We start from the raw sequence: 21,915 nt of genomic DNA, 5'->3' as shown, positions 1-21,915 counted from the left end.
CTTAGACGGATATGTTTTCCTCTCATTGAACGTAATCACCATAATTTGTTAATCCTTTGATACAGAGACCTGTCACCTGCCGTAGGAGAGGGTTTAGTAGGTTGCCAGGAGCCCCCATTATAAGTGCTGCAACCTCATACATTTGTTCATTCACTGAGACAGCAACTGTCCTCCAGCCCATGCAGAAGTGGCCTGCTGTCCTGAACATGGGTTTTTCATCAATGGGGATTTTTCCTTCCATATATGAAGTTGCAGAAGACCTGTCTGTGCATTTTGGAGAAAGAAGATAATATTTCTAGTCACTGGTGACATGCTATTTCGATTGTCTGATGACTTCACTGATTGATTATGTATGTCATATCCAGACTTGGGCTTGCAGATATGGAGTAAAGGAGTAATAATGCTGCTCTTCTCAAAGAACATTCCTCATTGCTGATGATGGTGAAACCAGTCTTCACCTAGTTCTGTAAACTTTCTTGGATTCCTCTTGGCCAGGCTCTCTTTTGCCAGGAGCTGAACTCCTGTAAATATTCTTAAATTGACCGTGGTTGCAATAATTTTAGAGACCTTAGCCCATACTGCCCTGCTGCCTGTGGCTGTGTGAAGAAATATGAGAAGAGGGTAGCATGAAGAGCTGGGTGGGAGGAGAGGGAGGAATAAAATGTGAGTCTTTGCAAAGTAGTAGTTACAGTTCCTGTAAGCTGTACTAAAGAGAGGGTTGCATCTACAGTAGTGCTTGACCATTTTGTCAGCTGTGTTTTACTGGATTTTTTTTTTTTTTTTCTAATTACAACAAAATACTATAAAGCGTGCCTCTGGTCATAAGGACATGCTTTGAAAGCTTTAGGAGCAGCAGTACTGTGTTCTCCAGCCTGCACCACTGACTGCATAGCATCCAGTGCTGACAAACCCATTTTTTAATGTTCATAGTTAGTACTTTATCAGATATTTTGCCCATTGAGAGGCAATGTGTGTATCATTATAATTTATAAAGAAGAATTTCATTTTTCTCTTCTGTTTAAAATACTCAGGAAAACATTTTTGAAAACTGAGTTCAAAAGAGCAGGAAATATGTTTTTCTTTTGAATTCTTTAAAATATGTGTGCCAAATGCATAACATCAGCCTAACAGGATATAAAGAATAAAGTGAAATTTTAAAGGAAATCTGTTAATCTCTCTAGTCTTCATTTTCAATTTCTCTCAGGATAACAGTTTCAGCCTTTCAGATGTAGTATTAAGTCCTCCTCATTAACTGGGCGAACTGTCAATGCAGTGTTTAGTATGGAATGCAGCAGCATTGAGGGCAACTTGCAATCACTGGTAAACAGTAGAAATGCTTTCTATGGTACATATGAAGCAAATGCATTAACTTCCTTTCATGAAAGCAAGATGGCATAATGCATTACTATGTGTATTGATTCTTGGGCGAACTTCTCACTTTGTACGTTTGAAAGCACATAGCATGTTAATGGGATTCCATGTGTCATTAGTAAATGCTAGTACCTGAAAAGCATTTCGTGTAACAACTGTAGCTTTACTTTTTCAAGTCTAAGTGCAAAAAAACCCATTTCGGTATAAAATTGCCTTTGGTTTACAAACTGACCTTTTCATTAAAAGACTGAGATTTAGTATTATTAAGGCAGTGTGGTCTGGCAGTTGTGAATTGCTGCCATTTCAGACATTTTGCTGTGGCTGCAATGGTTGTAAATGGAAAGGTGATGCAAAAGGGAGAGGATAAAAGGTTCAAGAGAGAAGACTGACAAGTACGTTAGGGGAAGATCAGGCAAACTGCTACTGAGCTACATATAGTTTTGAGATAAGTTGAGATGGTAGAACAACTGCTGGTTTGTGTTACGGGTTGTTGACTTACATGATTAAGGGGTTTTTTGGTTTTGTTTTTTTTAGATGTTTGCAGTAGGATAGGCCTTTTTGTGGAATTCTCAGCTAAATCTGGGTAGTTCTTGTTGTGGGCCTGTTAAATCCAGGACAAATTTGCTCTGTAGCAGATTGCTTTGAAGTATTTGGAAAGTAAAGATAATGCATTGTGAGAGTCCTAAAACATTGGAAAGTTGGGGGGGAAGGCTCAGGTTTTTTATACTGTTGCCTGGCTGCATTTCATGATTTTATCACAATCTTCATTATTAGATAAATGAGGTACCAGTGAATGAAAGGGCTATTCAGTGTGTCGGTGGAGGTGGACTGTGCACAGTGAGAGTGCACAGCCTCTCTACACGGATCATTGAGGAAAAGTGGTGTGTGCTTAAGGAAATGTTCAGGTTAAATCTTTGTGAGTCCTTGACTTTGCTCCTTTAGGTATTGTGAGAATTTTCATACCCAAGCACTGTTCTTATCCATTTTTCTTGGTTTGTCTTACAATAGTTGGGACTGTGAGTTGTAAACAAAGCCTTTTCAGTATTTGCTCTCTTAGCAAATTTTGAATTGGGTAATGTAGTCTCTAGTACTGGAACTGTAGCTGAACTGTTCCTGTTTGGAGAGTTGCAGACTCTCGTGTGATTTGTAGTTCATAACTGTGCATTTAAGGTCAGGAAACAGTCCTGCTAGTCTTGTAGCTAAAAATTCACATGCATGTTAGATATTACCGTATTCTGAATAGTCTAAAATGCAGGAAAGTCTTTGGAGGAAGGTAAGAAAATGTTCTCAATTGTTTGCAGCTGAACAGTGTATTATGTCAGTACAAACCTATTACTAGTGTGTGGGTCACGTTTTTTCTGTGAGATACTTCCACTGCTGTATTGAGTTTCTGCAGAAGTGATGAGAAATGGCTGTTTTAAGTGTTTTGCCAGCTTTCTTGCTTGAATAGCATTTTCTACCTTGTGGGACTAGATTGCAGATCTAGAGTTTTTTGGTGGGTTTGGGGGTTGGTTTTTTGTTGGGGGTTTTTTTGGGGGGTTTTTTTGTTTGTTTTGGGTTTTTTTGTTTGTTTGTTTGGTTTTTTTTTGTTTTTTTTTTTTACAGTTTACCTGTAGCTAAGCACTTGCAGTGTGTTTTCTCTTGTGAGAATTTAAATCAGTGGTGTGTGTGTTGAACATAACCAAAGTGTTTAGTATACCTTAAGTTTAGAAAAAAGTATTGCCTTTTTTTTTTTTGCAGTGGAAGTGCTTACTACTGCAAAAGTATTTTCATAAAAAAAACTGAGGAAATTTTGAGGAGCAAAAATTTTGAGGAAGATTAGTAATTATCTCAGAACAAATTAAATAGTAATCCCTATTTTTTCTCCCACATGAACATTCCATAGTTCAAATTGTTGCTTTTTATTGTTGTGTATAAATAGAGTTATATCACAGTCATCTAAACTCAATATATTCTATTACTGAACCTGAACTTTAGAATTTTAGTTATTTTTAATCACGCTAATAATGATGCTCAGTTTTGTTCTTTGCTAAGTTGATTTGGTTTTCTGTGCATGTGTGAAGATGCTCAACTAGCTTCAGTTGTTTCTTGATACTCTTAATCCCTTGTATATTCTGTACTACTGCTTTGTATATGATAATAAATGGATTTCTGTTTTCACCAGTATCCAGGGGGATTTCAGAAATGTAAAAATATTTTTTTCGTTGTTGTACTTTACAGGTTGCAAACAATCTTTGCAAAATTTGATGAAGTAAGAAACTCTGGAAATATGATTTTAAGTAGCGTCAGTGGTGAGTATGAAAGATCATATATTTATAATCAACTTTAGATTAATACAGAATAAATATTTAAACACTAGTATTATCACTGTGAGATGAATGACTAGAAACATGTAAATACTAAGAAAATGAGACAGTGAAGCAAACTTATACTGTATTACTGAGAGTATTTGCTGAACTGCAGTCAGAATACAATTGGAAAAGGTGTTGAAACTGCATGGAAACAAGCAGTGAATCTTTAATAAGTTACATGTCTGCTCAGTAGAGGATACAAGAATGCTGCAAAGTATTTGTGCATGGGAAAAAAGATGAGATGAATCTATATCCGATCTTACAGTATGTTTCTAAAAGAAAATGGTAATTTAGTGATGGATGTGTTTGATTTCTTCTCAGTTTAAATGATTAATAATGATTATAGTACGTGGAGTTTTAAATTATAGAAATAGGTGACTGCAGCATTCAAAGACACTTAAATGTTGAAAGTTAAGACTCTTATCTGTACTGAATCTGAGCTCTTTATTTTTGGTGTATTTCATGAAAAGAAAACCTGTTGTGCAGAGAATCCTCGTTGCTTCCTACTGCATTCTTGATATAGTATTTTATAGTACAAAAGAGCAAAATCATCATTCTTTCTTATTTAAATCTATAATTTAAGAAAAAAACCTGTTACAGAACAGCACAACAAGGGAGGTGTTGTGGCAGTGGCTTTAATGTAGTTGATTTTGAAAGCTTCATTGTCTGTCTTCTGCAAGGAATTGGTAAATCGTGTTTTATAGGGGAGGGTTTTCTGATGTTGCTTTTCCTTTCAAAGCAACTATGCCGACTGAAAAGGGGGCTCTGCTCTATCTAAAAAGTATAACTATGCAAGAGTAGAAATATTTTGAGGAATGCATATGATTTGTTAATGTGCTCAAATAGACCTTTTAATTTTAAATATTCTCGTCCTTTTCTTGTTAGTGTGAAAACAGAAGAGACTGTAGGTTCAAAGGAATGTGTTTTTACAACCTTTTTTTTGAGGTAGTAAGTTTCTATGCTTCATTCTGCTTTGAAATAAAACATTGCTATTCTTGAACACTTAAAGAATACAAAAATAGATTTGTAAGGATTAATATATAAAAACAACCACAAAGAAAACTTATTAATTTTGGGGAGAAGTGTTTTACATAAATGTTCTGTTATATGGTAAATTTACTCATTGTGGAAGGGTAAACCATTATCTTCTGCATTTGAAGTTAATACTACTGCATAGGTTTGAGAGGTTCAAAGATGTATTTTACACGTATTTTCTTTTGTTGGTAGTTCTCAGGAGAACAGAGAAGGTTATTTGAGGGAATATAAATGCATTGAAATAATTTAAATATATATGAAAATATAAATACAACATTGCTGGACTAGTATACATAGCACTTGTGAGCTTTTTGTCTGTTTTAAGAGAGTTGATTAAGTTTGTTTTTCTTTAAGCCATTTTTATGTCACCTGCAAAGTGCAGATATTAAAGCTGCTCTACAGCAGTATAAACCATTTATTTTGTCTTGTAGGTGGCATTTTCTATGCAAAAGTTGCTATGATTCTGTTTTGGTACCATAGAGAGAGAATCCCTCTAATATGTTGGTTTCAGTATTTTTCCTTGAACCTAGTTTATCTGTTGTATTCATCTAGACAATTTTTTTTTTATGTTATTGAAAAGATACTCTTCCACTGTTAGTGCTTTATCTTGGCTTTGTCCTTCATTATTCTCTGAAGAATAATTTGTATTTACTGGTTGCATGTGTAGAATGAAAGTTACTGTTGAATTCCTGTAGCCTTGTTACCAACTTTTCTTTAGGAGCTTTATCAAACATCTCTGGATAAAGGCCAAATTTTAATGTCTAAATACATCTGTTACAGTGTTGAGGATTTTTTTAGTGCTTTGGGTATTTTGGAGTAGGGTTTGGGAAGCAAAGGGGTAAGAGGGTTATGTTTCCAAAGATGGAGGGGAGGGGGCAAAAAACCTGTTCAACAGGCTTTAATATAATTAGGCTGGCACAGCTCTGTAGTGGACCTTTTTACCAGCAAAAGGAGTGGCTTTTTGCCAGATTGAGTTTCCCAAAGAAGTTAACTGTACTAATGAGGGTTCTCTTCAGTGTGTGATGGATAGGGAAGGGCTTGCTAATATACCCGTGGAAGACGTCAGCTTCTTCATAGTCCTGAGTGACACTGCTGTGGTAGTAAATCTTTCTTGTGTTGACCTCATTTCTGAGAATCCAGAGATGCAACTTAGGATTCTTTTATCAAATAATACTAATGTCAGTTGTTCAGTCTCTTTATTCAGCATGTACTTAGGAGGAAAAAAAAAAAAAAAAAAGGAATAAAACCCTCAAAACTCGCAGCTTTAAACAATCTGAATACAAGAATGTCTTCCATAGTGTTTTAATAATCAAAACAAATACATATATTTTTTAAAAAGTACTAGCATGATTAAACATGACAGGTTTTAAAAATATTGTATTGGTATCCTTAGGTATGTGGGAGAAATACAGGGAGGAGAGGAAAAGATACCGTACTTGCAATCTTGCGCACATTGGTAGATTTAGTATCTTATTATCCCCATGACTGTGTTAAGAGTGGACGTAGCGTGAACAGTCCCTTTAGCCTTGTGTTACCATCTTCCTTAATTGAATCTGATCCCTGATGAAACTAGAAAGAGGAGGAGGATAACAAGTTACTGTTAGAGACTGACAGATCCTCTTGAAGGGTAGACGAGGTGAAAAGCAGATTGAAACAAGTATGGAAGGAATAATTGGGGCAGGAGGTGGCAAGGAGTTTCAAAAGCCAACAGATGAGAAGGCCCCGTGTCTAACAAGGGGACTGGGCAAAATTCTTAGTGCTTTTGCTTGATGAGGATGACTTACAGGCTTAAATAGTATCACACTGCTAACTTGCGTCTCCAACTGACCTTTGATTTCTTTTTTCTTTTTTTTTTTTTTTTAATTATTTTCTCCCCTTCCCCCCATCTTCCCTTGCCCTCAGATGTGGATGGTAAAAACAGACATACTTTCTTTAATGTGAATTATGTGAATGATAGCTGCTATGAAAACCTTGGGGTTTGTTTACATTCATAATTATGTTGCACATTAAGAGAACCGTATCAGGATGTTTGCCTGTTAAGCAAAAATCTTACTACTAGTGTACTGCTAGTTTTGCCCTTTTACTCCACCAGAAATATGTGTATCCCTGCAAACTGCAGAAGGTTATTTAAAGCACCTCCCCATTTTTCAGCAAATGAATGTTCATTTCTATGGAAACAGAACTAGCAGCCAATCTCAAAGCTGCAAAAGCAGTTGTTTCTGCTGCCTGAGATTAGTAAATACTGTTTTCTCTAAGAGAATTTAAACAGACTCCTCTGTTGGGTAGTAGTGTAAATTTTGAGATGGGGAATTAAAAGAAAAGTAGGGAAAATAATAATAATGTTGAGCGCTCTACTTCGCCTCATTCAGCAGACAGAATGATTTGAGCTGAATATAAATTGTACATCTCTATTCAACCCGTGCAATTTTCCCATTTTAATAGTATGCCTCGTAGTGTTCCTTTACAAAACGTAAAATGTGACAGGTAGGATACAGTGATGCTAGTATCACAGCTGTGGGGGAGCTGTGTTATGGGTGATAAAGATGCAGTTGAGGTACATGTTCTCCTTAAAAAAAAAAAATAAAAAAAGGCGGGGGGGGGCAAATAAAAGTCCATAGCACAAGTGTGTATCTGTTTTTCCACATTACGCTCTTGTTTTCTATTCCCCTTTGCTGTTTTCTTTTTTGGAAATATAGTTACTATGGAGACAATGATGACATACTCTTGACAGAGCTCACTGGTGTGGCACAGTATGAATGTATATCATTTGGGAAATATGGAAATAGATGATAGCTGCCATGATTATTTTACAGGGTTTTGAGCTACATGCATTTCTTTTGCTTGCTCAGTGCGAATGGTCAGAATATAGCCACATTGTTTTAAATTTCAGCTCTTATTCTTGCTGGTTTATAATTCTAAATAGGAAAATATACTGGCCAGTGAAGTGTAGCGGTCAGTTCAAACCTATTTGGAAGGAAAGGGCCTTAGCAGAGTGATTCTTCCACTGTTTTTTAAGGAACTTCCCAGAGTTTTTGAATTACAGAAATGCGTGTTTTACAGACGCTGGGCAGTTCTGCATGCGTTACAGTTGTGTGTCCGTCTGCATTTTAAACTTCTGAGGCAGGACAGAGTATGTTGGATTTTTTTTTCCTCTTTTTTTACTGTATTGGATTGTCCTCTTTCTACGTCACTCAAAACATTGGTTTGGGAATAAACTTCTGTTTGGGAATAACTTCTGTAAGCAGAAGTTCAGGTTTTGGGTCGGTTTTTGTTGTAATTTACATATCACTGCAAAATGCTCCCCAGCATCTGTTGCATGCATGCTTTAAAAAGCCATTTCTCTTCAAGTTTTGAGGGGATTTCCAAATACTCTCCTCAGAGAGCACCTTTCTTCAACAAGCCATCTTCTGCTTCCTCTGGTTTTGGGTTTTTTTGTTGTTGTTGTTGTTGGTTTGTGGGTTTTTTTTTTGTTTTTTTTGTTTTTTTTTTGGTGGATTTCTTTTTCGTGGGAGGCCTCTCCTTAACCGAGGCGGCCTTGCAGAAAGCAGGGAGGGTCTTGCATCGTTTTTCGCGGGGGAGAACTTCCCCCCGCCCGGGGTGACATGTCACCTAAGGGCCCTGATGGGTGGGCCTGCGCTCCCCCGCTTGCCGGGGCGGGCGGAAGGGCCGGGCAGCGGGAGGGGGGTACACCCCGCGGGGCACGTGACCGGCGGGGAAGCGGGAGGGAGCGCAGTAAAAGTCCCCGGTGAGACGGGGCCGGGGCCGGGGCCGGGGCCGGGCCAGGCCAGGCCAGGCCAGGCGCGGCGGCGGCTCGGGAGGGGGTTTCCCGCGTGAGGCGGGACTGCTATTTTGAAGCGGGGCGGCGACTGTTGCGGTAGGGAGCCGGCAGCCGCCGCGCCACCGCCGCGGTATGATGGCTGTGGGGGACGGTGAGTTTCGCGCCTCCGGGGACCGGCGCTGCCCCGGCCGGCGGCAGGGCAGGAGAGGAGTGGCGGGTGCGGGGGGGGGGGGTCGTAGCCCTGTGGAAGCGCGGGGCGGCCCGGGGAGCGGTACCGCGTCGCCGGCGAGGGGCGCGCAGGTCGGTCGGGGCGCTCCGTGGCCGGAGGGGCCCGCCGGGGCCGGGCGATGCCCTCCGGTAAGGGGAAAAGCGGGCCGCCGGGCTCCGCGTCTCTTCTTCCGCCTTCCAAGGGAAGGTTTGGCCGTAGTTAATTGTGTTCAGCCTCCTCTGTGGCAGGTGGACCTCTTATCCCGGTGTATCCCGGGTGGTACTTGCAGCTGGAGGGTGCCTTGGGCACTGAGCTCTGGTTCTTTTTTAAATTTTAACCATGCATGGATTTACGGGATGGTCTGTAGTCTTAATTATTTACGACGCTGGCAGTTTCCACTCCACATTTTTATGTTGGCAGTCTGTTTACCCTCTCTTGTCTCGGTGTTACTGGTGTTAGCCAGCTCTGTAAGATAAGACTGAACTTCCTATACTGCTTTGTAAACAAGTGTGTGTTTATTTGCACTGTTTTGTGAAGGAACTCATAGTAATTCAGTGTAGCTGTAAAAGAAGTGCCTTGCTTCTAGGGCTAGGAATATATATTTAATAAAGACATGGGATGTTAACTACACTTCCTTCATTGCACAGTGTATTGTTACACAAACCAATTGAAAGTAGGTCAGTAAAGCAATACAGACTATTTTGTTGTGTTTTGATTAAAAACTGGACATATGCTTTATCTTTGTCACATCTCTTGTTTTTGCGTGACTGCCAGGTTCTTTGAGCTTAATAACTTGATGACTTTCTATATATGCGTTATTTTCAGAGAAACTTGAGAAGTGTTCATTGGACTTGCAGTAAGTTTGGGAATGTAGTAGGAGGGCTGTGCTTTTGCAAATGATTATATATGTAGTTTTAAATAACATTAAGGAAGACGGTCTTACGAAGATCACATACTTCGATTAAGGTGAATCTTTTATCTGAATTTGCTAGAACATCAGTAGTAAAAGTCCCAAGAAAGACCCTTTCTTAAGGCATCCTTAAATGTATGTTTTTCACCTAGTTCTTTGATGTTAGAGACTGAAAGAGATAATCAGTGTGACCAGAGGGGTGAAATTAAGGCTGGACTATATAGTTAAAAAAAAAAACTCGTGCAGTTCTCTGATGTTTGTATTTTTGTTTGCCATCTGCAGGATGCGAGGGAAATCATGGTCTTTGTAGAACTGAACATGTAGTAAGCTCTTTCTTGTTGAGATTTTTTTTTCTAGGCATGTTTTTCTTCATCTTTGTTTCCTTCATGTGAAGCAACACAGTTCTCCATGGTGTAAACATGGATTGTGGGAACTTTTGCAGATTAAGGATGCAAGTTGTAGCATGTTAAGAAATAACTGTATTCCCTAGGCAAAGCCATAGGATTTTTGTGGCTCTGTAATGGTTGAGGTTTATGAAGTGAGGGTGGTTGTGGAACTCTCTTCGGTAAAATTTAATTCGTCATTAACAAAGGCACTAAGAACTAAGTACTGTTCAGGCAGTCAGCTGACATTCTGTGTAGGAGCTTTGAGCAATAATGCCAGATACAATTAACAGTGTGTAGGATGATTATGTAGCCGTTGGTCTCTCAAAACTACTGCTTACCACATTTATAAGGAATTCAGTCCTCTGATGTTGTGTTATGAAACCGCTAGGGAAAACAAAACCTTAGTTACTATTAAGAAAACTTTTGGATCTTTTTTCTGAATTTAATGTAGGTTTTGCCATGGTCTTTTGTTTTGCAAATATCCTGTACATCCTCCTAATATATGCTACATAGAAGAAACAATCTGTTTTAAGGTTAGTGATTCTGTAGCGTTTGAGAAATGTCTTTTCGTGACAAAATGTCACTTTGTTGTGGCCAGTATGTCTGTTTAACTTACTATTTGTGAGACTATGCTGATTTTCTGGGAGGTGTTGTGCAGATACTTCAGAGAATAGATTTTTTTTTTTTTTTTTTTATTTGATTTGGTTTGCTCACTTAATCAGCGTAGGTATGTTACAGAATTGCACAGACTATGTTTGGAAATGCTATATAGAGGTGGTGATTTCAACATTTCATCTTGAATGCAAGACACTGGCTTATTGTAACCTTTTGGAATTTTTTTTGTTTTCTTGAGCACAAGCAGAAATGTAAATAAACCGTGGTGCTTAACATTTGAATCTTAATCTGATTTGTCAAGTAAAGATTAAAGGAAAGAGCCAGATTTTCTGTTTGCCCCCACATTAACTGTCTCAAGCTCTCCAATCTTTTGTTGGAAGAATGTACAGGAAAAAAAATAGTACTGTGTTTGTGGCCCAGCAAACAATTGGGACTGTGACTTCTACTGTACTGAATGCGTGCCAGTGGGAAGGCATGCACTATCTCAGTCTTAAAGACATTTCACATACTTGAGTGAATTTAGGTCTATGTTTGACCTGCAAGTTGTGTTCTGAGGCTGCTGAGGAAAACCAGTCAGGAACCGTTCCTTGCTCTGGATTTCTTGTTCCTTGGAGGAGATAATGCATTTCTGTCCTTATCCGTTGATAACCAGATTAGGGCGTTCAGGAGGTCGCTTACAGAATTGCAGTACCGCACATCACGCTGTGTGTTCTCTTCAGGGCTGTAATTCAGTGGCTTCCATCAGTGCTTTCTCACCTTGGTGTCAGTCTGTGCTACGCTACTTTGATATTTCATAGGTAAGGAACTGTCTTGCTCCCAGTTGAACAAGGTAATTAGAATAAGGACAAAATTATCTGCCCAAAACCATGAGGGGCCATGAAGGGAAGATTAGACATAGGTTTTCTTAAGATGTACTAAACATATTGTAGTACCAGACACAAGGTATTTGAGGGCTATCTAAAAGCATATAATCAGCTTTGTAAGAGGACATATTTGGTGCACACATTTGTTGCACTAGTATATACCAAGTATGCTATTTTGAATCATATAACGAATGAGATAAATCTATGTCTTTATTAGTGGATTTTTATTTAAATGGCACACAATATAATGATGTTTCATGACTTTAAGCATTTGTCAGATTTCAGATGACAAAGCGTATGTGGCTGGTTTATGAATAGGAATTATCCTTACATCTTGCTAGATATGCATATCAAATTACGGGTTTTGTCTTCTTTCAAAATACTTCATTAATGTATGCATGGTCCTGGAGCACAAGAACAATAATCTTCCATTCCCTGGTGTTCTTTTGAGGGAAGGCTGTCTTCCTAAGTCTTTAATCTGATTAGTAGTTTCTGTAAAATATTTACTTTTGACTGAAAAAAAGATTGGATGTATTAAAGGTACAGAGGCTACAGTGATGTTCGAGACATTAGCTTGATTTAAAAAAAAAAAACATTTAGCGCATATGCATTTTTGATGTGCATTTCTGATTTTCCTTTCCTCTGGTAGGAGGGAGAAGGCTTTTTAAACCAGCAGAGTCCTGTGAATGATGGTAATAAAGCAATTACTATCCCGGCCTAGAAACTGGGCAGGATGTAACTGTGGTGCTTTGTACCATTCAGAGCTGTTTCCTGGGGGGATATAAAAAAAAATAATAGGTAGTAGCAGAAGTTTTTTCTGGGGAATAGAATTGCATCACTTGTTCCCTTTTCTGTTCTTCTTTGGGCCTGTTTTTTTTAACATGCTGACTGGGCCTGCACTGGCTCCTTTCCTTGTAATTGCTCCACACACTTCCTCTTCCATTATTAGCAGTTGGTGGGCACATTGGTTTGGGAAATGGCTTTACTCACTGTGCCTGAGAGAGGAAGGACAGATACCATGATTGGGAATTCGATTGGCATTCTGAACCAAACCAGTGCAAAGCTTTTTTTCATGGTAAGGTCATATGCTATTCCCAGTGATAAACATAGATTCTGAGTAGTATTTTGTCTATAAAGTGCATGTACTGTTGCTAATAGCAGTAAAAGAACAGTGGGGACAGTGAAACAGCTGAGTGGAAGAGGGAGGAAATGTGTAAACAAGCCAAGTGCTATATGAAAAGACACAGTTTCTACTTGGAAAACAGATGAATGCAGTGAGGTTCAACCCTGATGTGAATAAAAAAAATAATTCAAGGAAGTATGCAACTTGGAGCATTTCTTAAAAAAACAAAGCTGCAAACCTGTGACAATTATTTTCTCAAAACTAGCATAGATTCTAGAGTGATAACTGCACTTGATTTTTTTTTTTATATGCTAGAATAATAACTACAGGTAAGTTTTGTCTTCCTGTTTGAAAATGACATTTTTAAAGTGTCAAGTAATTTTTGGTGTTCAGTTCTGGGGAACGTGTAGGTGATGATGGTGGTGGTTGTTGTTTTCATTAAATGTGAAACACCAGTCCACTAAACAGATTTCCAGATATGTTTAATCTGGCATCTGAAAGTGTTGGTTGCTTTTGGAGTCTGTTTCCATTTGTTTTTAAGAACAAGTTATGTAAGAAAATAAATCCTTTGTTGTTTCAGTTGATATCCTTATTTGTTTTGAAACATCTTTGATTATTCTAGACTATTGCTAATATTACAGGTTTTTTCTTTTTCTTTTTCTTTTAAAAGGGGCGTTTTGAAATAAGCATTAGAATTGCCAACAGCCCAAGGAGAAATTTAAAGTCTAGTAAGGATTTTCTTTGACAGATGTTGCAAGACTCTTTCACATGACTAATTGCAGGTTAATTTTCATCTTTGTTATCTATTAAATATGAGGAGATTTTTGTTACTGTTATGTGTTATTTTTAATGAAGTCTTACAGTAGTAAATACTGATGAGCAAGTATAAGCTGTAATTGGATCATTTCAGGTGTCTGAAATGCCTTCAGAGGTGAAGGTTCTGCTGTAGTATTCACCTGAATCAGAAATGCCACTTTGTATATTATGTTCACAAAAATACCTTAGTTTTAAAGAATTGTGTTTTGGGTTTTGTGCCTTCTTTCCTTTCCCAACTCCTTCATCAACATGTGCTTTTGTAGCAACAGCAGGAAGGAGCAGTGCTTAACTTGAAAGAGCCTTTTGAAAACCAGCTATGCCTGTAGATTCTTACAAGAAGTAACTACAATTTAAAACTCAAAGGAGTTTCATAGCTGTATGGAGTATAGGCAACAAGGTTTGCACGGTTAGTGGTTTAAAATTTCTCTGCTACAGTTTTGCATGTATTTAATTGATGTGAAAATTCTCTTCTTCAACTGAGAAACACTTAAAAGCCCTCAAAATTGTGGATAGTTGGAGCCTGAGGAAAGGTGAGGAGAAGGGATGAAGATGTAGAACAAAGTTCTTAACAGCCTGCAGAAGAAACTTACTTTCATCAAAGTAGATATTGTTGCATTCATCAAATGTCAAGAGCTGCATGATGTTCTGTGGCCACCTAAAAAATTAGCAGAAGTAGATTTATATTTGACGAAATACTCTTTTATCATTAGGGATTGTTTTGTGTGGTGACCTGATAAAAGTCCTTTGGTCAATCCACTTTATATGATATGAGGTTTGCTATTAAACTTAAAGGTCAAGAGCATTTCTGTGTAGATTGTTTTTGTCTAAAATCTCTTTGTGGTGTTGAGTTGGTTTTTGCAAAATATTTAAAAACACTGAGGGAAGCAATCAGAATGTACTATTTTGGGATTGGATGATGCTCTCACAAAAGAGGAGGAGAAATGGCAGCTACTAAAGCTGCTTAGCTATATGCCAGACACTTCGGATTTTCCAGATCTGATGTGAGTTTTTTAGCTTCTTGTAAGAAGCCCAGTTTGAGGAGAGTCTATCCTCTTAAAGTGACAGGTTTTGCCACCTATAGTGAAGTTGCAGCATTGAGAGTAAATTAAAAATAATTTGCCATAACTTCTTAATCTCCACTTCTGAATATGTGAGGTAGACAACAGGTTGGTCAGTGAGCTCAAAGACCGTTAACAACACCTTTTATTCTGTGCTGTGGTGTGCACGTTGTCATGTTCAGAGATTAGTATCATCTTCTAATTCCTGAACTACAGGGATTTAAAGTAAATGTAGAAAAATAAATGTTTCTACATCTTCTCTGCTGTGTGTTCCTATTACACTTTCTGCTTCTAGGACCTATGTTTTATTTGTGAATCTGCCTTGCTATTTGAAGTTTTCAACATACAGAGTTTAATGCACAGAAATTGGCCACACTAAAAAGTAATGTGTTTGCTACTGAAATAATTTCGCTGATGATAGAAGTAAATTTGTCACTGTCAGCCTCTAATAGTAAATGACAGTTTAAGCCTACTGTTAGTAAGCCTTCGTATTGATATTATATGATACATATCATATGGCCCTTCACTATCACATACAGATGTGATATATGTTAAGGGTGAATGAACATGGTCCTTATGTCTGCCTCTATTACTTTTGCTGTGATGTAATTGATAGTTTGAAAAATCACATCATTAAACTCTTTAAGTGTTTCCGTGTGAATGAGTTAAGTATTGGAAATGCCATGAATGGTTTCTTCCTCAATGGGTATCAGGTGTTTGATTGACTTGGACCATCATTTTAGTATCTGTAGCTTTTTTTCTCACTTTTCTGAACTTAAATACATTGATAATGCTAGTCATATTATTGTGGCTTATGGTTAGTGCGTTCTAAATATAATGTGTTTTCATATTAAGTATATTGGTTTTAAAACAGGTCATTAGATTCACTGAAGAAAATACTGGTGCGATCAAGAGTAGATACTTGATGTACAAGCAAAGGAAATGTGTGAAGAAAGAAATAAAATGACTTCAGGAGCCTAGGTAATGAAGACAGTAATGAAACCAGGCCTACTGAGAAAAGACTAGCTGTTGAATTGCAGAATATTTTAAAGATGAATAGCAGGGCTTATACAAGAAAATATTTGAAGTGGTGGCTTTTTTAGAGGGCAACTTAAGCAACAGAGTGAAGTGTTAGGCCAAAAATGAGGTCTGAATTCAGACAGGCTACAACAGTTGAATAAACCATAACTTTTGATACAAATGATGAATCTCTTTTGTGGCTCACAGATTTACCAGGCATTGAGTAAAAGTTGTCTTGAAGCCTTTAATTTTTTTTTTTCCCCGGTTATTACTATTTAAAGTGAACTACCTAAGTTCATGTTAATCAGTGTCTGGATAGGGAGACTTTCTGCGGGAGTACTCATTCATTTACCAGAGGTCTTGATTGCTTCAGAAGTTACTGCCCCTCTCAGCTTTACTTCTAACACTTCACAGGAGAGCAAAACACCTCTGCTGAGGTAGGCATATTTTATTTTGTGCTAAAACAGAGGAGTATTCCCATCAGTTTCTGTGTTACAGCTACTAAGTCAACCTATAATTGTCAGAAATTATCAGTCTTTAATTTCTTCTGCAAAGCATGCCCGTGTCCTTACTACACTTTTTTCCTTCCCCCTGCCCAAAAGATACATCGCTTGTTAACATTTCAGCGCTGGGCATAGTACAGTGTGGCTCGGTGTGTCCTAAAGCAATAACATAGTACAAAAGTTGAATAACAACAACAGTAGGTATATACTAGTTTGGGGTGTGGTTGGTTGTGGGGGGTTTTGGGGGTTTGTTTTTTGTTGGTTTTTTTTTTTCTGTTTGTCTTGGGTTTTTTTAAATTCTTGCTATTTAATCTTGAATCCTATTTTAGGTGTTGCCTTGTCATGAGTTCTGGAGCCCATGGCTATCTTTCTCTTCCCCCTTTACTGATAAAATTGTGTTTTGGTACTAATAAGTTACAGACTATTAGGTGTTGATTCAGAAGACTATTGAACATGCTTGAGGAAAGCTGTAAATTAAGTGAAATTGGTGATTTCTGAAGTACAGTAATATTGACTGCATCTCCAGTTTTCAGTAAGTTGCTCTGAGTAGCATTTGGGAAATGTATAAAAAAGTCCAATTGCAAGAATTTAAAACTGACTAAAGGATTTATTTATTTATTTATTTTAACAAATTTAATTGGACTGTGGAAATAATTTTACAGATGCTGCAAAGGTAAAAAATAGCAAGACTTGCAGAAACTGTCTTCAACTTTAATAGGTAAAAATGAGAAGATAACTTACTTAGGTTTAGAGAAGTCATTCCAGAACTAGAAATCATGGTGAAGCTTTGCTTGGGAGCGAAATTAGCTCAGCTGCTTTTTCTGACATCTTGCAGCTTTGTTTGAAACCTGTATTTAAATCTTGTCTTTCAGCCACACAATAGTAAGATGAACTGTAAGACTAGTGTTTCATTGGGGTTAGGAAAATACTACTGGAATATGTTATATTTTTTCTGATAAATCTTTTCTGAACATATTCCTTCATGAAACTATTGAGGGAAATGGATAAATTATTAGTATCATTAGAATAAGCCTGTAAGAAATGTGGATGATTATTGTGGCAAGTGCCATCACCACTCCTAAATATTTCTTTCCTAACTGTCTCTATCAAGTCTATTCTCTTCTTCCCAGTTTTTCCTTCTCTTTTGCCCTATTCATTTAGATTCATTTAAAAACAAACATCCCCCCCCTCCCCAACCAGAACAACAACAACAAAAAAAAAAGCACATCTGGCATGAGCTTCTTTCAGTGTGCTGTAGCTGATTGGTGGAATGTAGGAGAGCTGTAGTCCGCTTTGCTTGTTGAAAAGTTAGGGGAACTTTACCAGAATTTGAGATTGGATCAACACTGTAAATTTAACTGATAAATATTTGCCTCATTCCTGTTGCTGACTGTTGCTCCCTGTGCTTGATGCTTTTTATTCTTTTTTTAAAGACACTAGTCCACTGGAACTGCCTGAAAAACTAGCGTGTGAAGGAATATATTTGGCTTCATGATTGGCTTTAGTACATTGGGGGTTTTTTGAACCAAGTTGTATTATTTAGCTCCTTTTGTCACTGGTATTTTATATCCCCGCCCCATGAGGTTACAGTGGAAGGAGGAGGAGTATCTTTTGGTAAGAGTTTGGGATTTTGCTGATGAGCATCAGAATGTGTTGCACAGAACATGAGAACTGTTTGCCAGCACTGAATTGTAGGTACAGTTGCCTCCTTCAGGAATGCAAAGAGAAACAAAGGAGGTACCATGAAGTAAAGTTAAATCCATCGGTAAGTGGCCTCCTGTTACTTCTGTCACTACACTCTGTCGTCTTCTGAAGAACCATGCTCCGTCATTGTGGGAAGCGGATTTGTTTTTGAATGAGAATTTGTGTCCTAGTGGTTCAAGATCCTTCTACCTGCTGTGGTACTGGGAGAATGCTCAGGAATTACGACTTTACGATAGATATAAAGCATCTTAGGTGTGATTCAGCTACCCAGATGTAGGCATCTAGTGCCACTTGAGGTGCCTTGCAGTATCCATACTAGCCACACGGAGCAAATAAGGGAGACCTGCAAGAGATCTGTGCCCTTCTGGAATGTCAGCTGGCGGCCAGACAGGATACCCAGGACTGTCTAAACTCGTTTTAGATGACTGTGCTTAGGCAAATGAATCCTGTCCTTTGTGTCAGGACAAACAGATTCGGGCTGTATGGGATGCCTGATGTCTAAGGGATAAAGTGCTCACTAAATGATGTGGGGCATTGGCTTGAAGTATGGATTAGAAGGATCAACTAACCTGATGCATCTGTAGTGCTTGCGGCTTCATTTTCATGCTTGACAGGAATTGTTGTAGGCTGTGCCAGTTCATCTGGAATTGAGCTAATGATCCAGTCCCAGATGTTCCAAGTAATTGATGCAGTCTATGTTTGTAAATCACTGAAGGGAGACTGGCAGTCAGTGTCTTGGTAGGCGCAGGATGTGGGAGTGACTTGGAAAATGTAAGGAGTTCATCTACTTGTCATTGTTTTGCTTGGGCACGATTTTGCAATCATGTCATTATAAACAGTGGTGTGAAAGAGGAACTGTTAGCAGTGCAACATTTAGTATCTGTTAGCAATACTTGAAAGAAAAATGGATATAGGAAAGGCATGTTTTTAACAAAAGTCAAAGTTTAAAAGCAGTTTTATTAAAGATACTATGTTCTCTGGTTTGACTGTTGTCAGTCTAATGTATGATACTGCAAGTTGGTATTTACAACCTTAGTAGTGTTAGGTATGCAAGGTGTCGATACTGATAGAGTACTGAGATTTGCCTTTATGGCCAGTTTTAGTTTAGCATTACTGCAGGGGATCCAGATTTTTTTGCCCCTCTGGTGTTACTTGGGGATCTACTTTAAGATCAGTTAACTTCTGTTGGCTGCCTCTGAGTAGCACAAACAGAATACAGATTTTCTATTTCCACAGCCATGCAGATGATAGTATATTTCTTTCTTCTGTTATTGACTGTGGCTTACAAAATGTTAGATATGAAATGTCACATTGATTCTATGAATCTTAAGACCACCTAAGTTAAAGACCACCTGAGTTGCCGTAACAATAAATATATTTTAATTTTCTTTAAAAATAAAATATTTTTTTTTCTAGATGTGAAATGTTTTAGGTTTTCCTTTGTCTCTGGCTACATCTGTAATTACCCTTATTGCTCTATAACCAAATTGCAGTTAAATAAATTGTTTAGAAGTTTTTAGCATTGCAGGTACTAGAATGGTCTTTGAGTATCAAGTTTGATTGTAAATCCTTATCCTTTGATATATCTGAATACTTTGAAAAACAGATACTGTGTATTTGTAATCTGGCCCCCAAGTGTAATGCTACAAGGCACAAAGATAGCCTATATCTTTTTGTTATTTTTAGTTCAAATTGCATAGTTTTTCTTAAGAATTTTAGTATCTGAACCATCACAACGGTTTAAAGTTTTGGTCTGTGTTTCTAATTGAACAGGTGTGTCAGGATTTAATCTTAGAATAACTTTGGTGAACCCCACGTTTTGAAAGTGTGGTAAACTCTAGGGTCTGTGTCATACAAGTTGGTTGGGGGGGTTTTACGAGAAACATTCCTTTGACTCCTCTGAAATGTTTTGTAGAAATGCACAGCAGTTCATTGATACTAGTTCACTTGCTGCATAGTACCTGCAGAACACTCCTTTGTGGTACAGATCTCTTTCCTCTATTAGAAGAGAAAACTTGTAATGCTTAGAAGTTGAATCTTGTGTTTCTAGCCTTCTGAATATAAGAACAATCTTTTCTTGAATTCTCTTTTTTTTTTTTTTTTCTGCTTTGAAGTTGTTCATCTGGAAAAGAACTTGTACCAGAGTGAGCACATATGCTGCTCATCAGATTTCTTCAGGAGATTTTGGCAATACTAGTTTCCAAGCTCTTACCCATGGGTTGTGCTTATCTCTTCTTACCCATTGTACTCTATACCTTCATTTTAAATCACAAGAACAGTCTTACGAGATTTAAGTGAGGTTCAGTGTCTTTCATTAATTGTTTTTCATTTAACATGTTCTGTACATTGCTAGCAATTCATACAGCTTTTTATTCCTGTTCTTTAGTAGCTTAGAGCTTTGTTGTTAAATGTTGTTTGGATAGTGCTTTCTCAGCTGTCAGGTGTATTTGCATATGTAAAATCTAATACACTGAAAGTGTTTGGCCTTTAAAATTACCTCAAATGGAGATTATCTAGGCATTCTAGAATGAAAAAACTGTTTGCATCCTTCAGATATTTCAAAACAAATCTATCAGTTACATTTAGGTTTTTATGACTTCTGTTGTAGAAATGAATTTTGTTTGCAGAGTGCATGAAACTAACATTACAGTCACAGTTTGGTACTGACAGTACAACCCTCATCACACTTTGCATGTTGGCAAGTCAGGAGCCCCAGCCCTGGTCCATTGGCTAACCAAAGGCAAAACCAAGTAAACAAGTAAAAAAAGTAAACAAGTTTGGCTCAGCTGGCTTGAGCAGAACTGCACTGTTATAGACGCTCGTGACAAATTGGAGGAGCCAATTTGTATTAAATAAAAGATCGAATTTATTAGCAAGCGATAAAAGAGCAAAACAGCGCTGGGCGGCCGGGGAGACAGTGCTCCGCCACAAGCTCGCACCCAAACAGGGGAAGAGCCTCTTTATTTATACAGTCTTTTTAGTCCCTGATACGTGAAGGCTGGCTGGTATCTTCGGTATCTTGTGCCATCAGGTGTTAAGTGGTCGTAATTTGCCTTCTGGTGGTTGTTGGGATGAAGGCCGAAGTCTTCCTCAGCTGTTCTTTAGGTGACTCAAGTCCCATTCATGCTCTGTAAACGTTTCTCTACATATGCTAATCATCGGTACTCATGGTCTTAGATAAGTGAAGAATATCCCTACCTCCACATGCGATTTCATGAACAAAGTTAACCCGTTCATTACATGCACCTTGATTATACCCTGCAGAGTATCAGTTCTACCTCGAGCTGGGGTTCTGTATGCTGAAGTATATGGAAATGCTTTTATAAGAGCTACAAACAAGTCTATCATTGCACATGAGTGAGAGCACATGGAAAGCACATCACACTGGATGCAAATATAATGCTTTTGTTTCATTAACTGCTATAAATACAGACTTCAGGTTTCAGATCTTCACAAATACTATTAAGCATCTTTCTGAAAATGGAATGTCCCTAAAGGTCACTTGGGGTTATGCTGTTAAAGCCTAGGGAAATAAAAGCATAAAGGCCCAAAAGGGTGGGGAAACCCCCTGGTTTCTGTAAAAGACAGTACAAAATTTTCCTGCTTATGTTTATTTTAAAACAAACCAACCAACCCACAACAAAAGAAACTCAGCTGTGTTACCACTTTAGCATTGATGGAATTAAAACAGATCCTTTTCACCCATTAATTTTATACATTTATGGTATTGTGCTGTAATTTTGGAACACTTCCAGTGACTGTACTTCAATTTCTAATTTATTTTAACATAGATCATGAGAAGTCCAGTTAAGAACACCCTTGTATCAGTGGTTAAGATCAGTTCTAAGTCGTTCAAGAACACTTATGCATTTAAAAAAAAAAAAGAATTTATTTTAAACAGTATGTTTTATGTGGACTAAGAAACTGTATGCAACTACTTTGTAGTGTAGGTTTTTAATCCAGTGTTAACAATGTTTTAAATGTGTGAAAAAATATTCTTTAACTAGGCAAAGGAATTTGACAATATTACCAGACCGGTGTTTAATATATTGTCCTATAATTTACACAACGTGTCAGTAGCTGGGAGGTTTGCATTTGCATTTTTCTGAAACTCTATTTGTGCATTTTGGGGTTGAGCAGTAACTTCTACAATTCTCCATCTTCAATACTCTTT

General features: G+C 37.8%; 1 protein-coding gene across 40 annotated transcripts in view; it reads left to right on the top strand.

The window, feature by feature from the left end:
- The window catches only part of CLASP2 (cytoplasmic linker associated protein 2), a 153,765-nt gene that overhangs the window by 37,204 nt on the left and 94,646 nt on the right, over positions 1 to 21,915 (top strand). For 39 of the 40 annotated variants that reach the window (XM_041122346.1, XM_041122328.1, XM_030008601.2 and 36 more), the window contains one exon: positions 3,592 to 3,662. In XM_041122346.1, coding sequence (XP_040978280.1) covers positions 3,592 to 3,662 — 71 coding nt within the window. Of the gene's footprint in view, positions 1 to 3,591; positions 3,663 to 8,557; positions 8,687 to 21,915 lie in introns of those variants that run through there. The other variant, XM_030008606.2, reaches the window with a different exon arrangement.

This window comes from Aquila chrysaetos, chromosome 3, assembly GCF_900496995.4.
Source record: "Aquila chrysaetos chrysaetos chromosome 3, bAquChr1.4, whole genome shotgun sequence".
Taxonomy (NCBI): Eukaryota; Metazoa; Chordata; class Aves; order Accipitriformes; family Accipitridae; genus Aquila; species Aquila chrysaetos.
The sequence above is the reverse complement of the archived record's forward strand: the minus strand, read 5'-3'. Positions and strand labels throughout refer to the sequence as shown.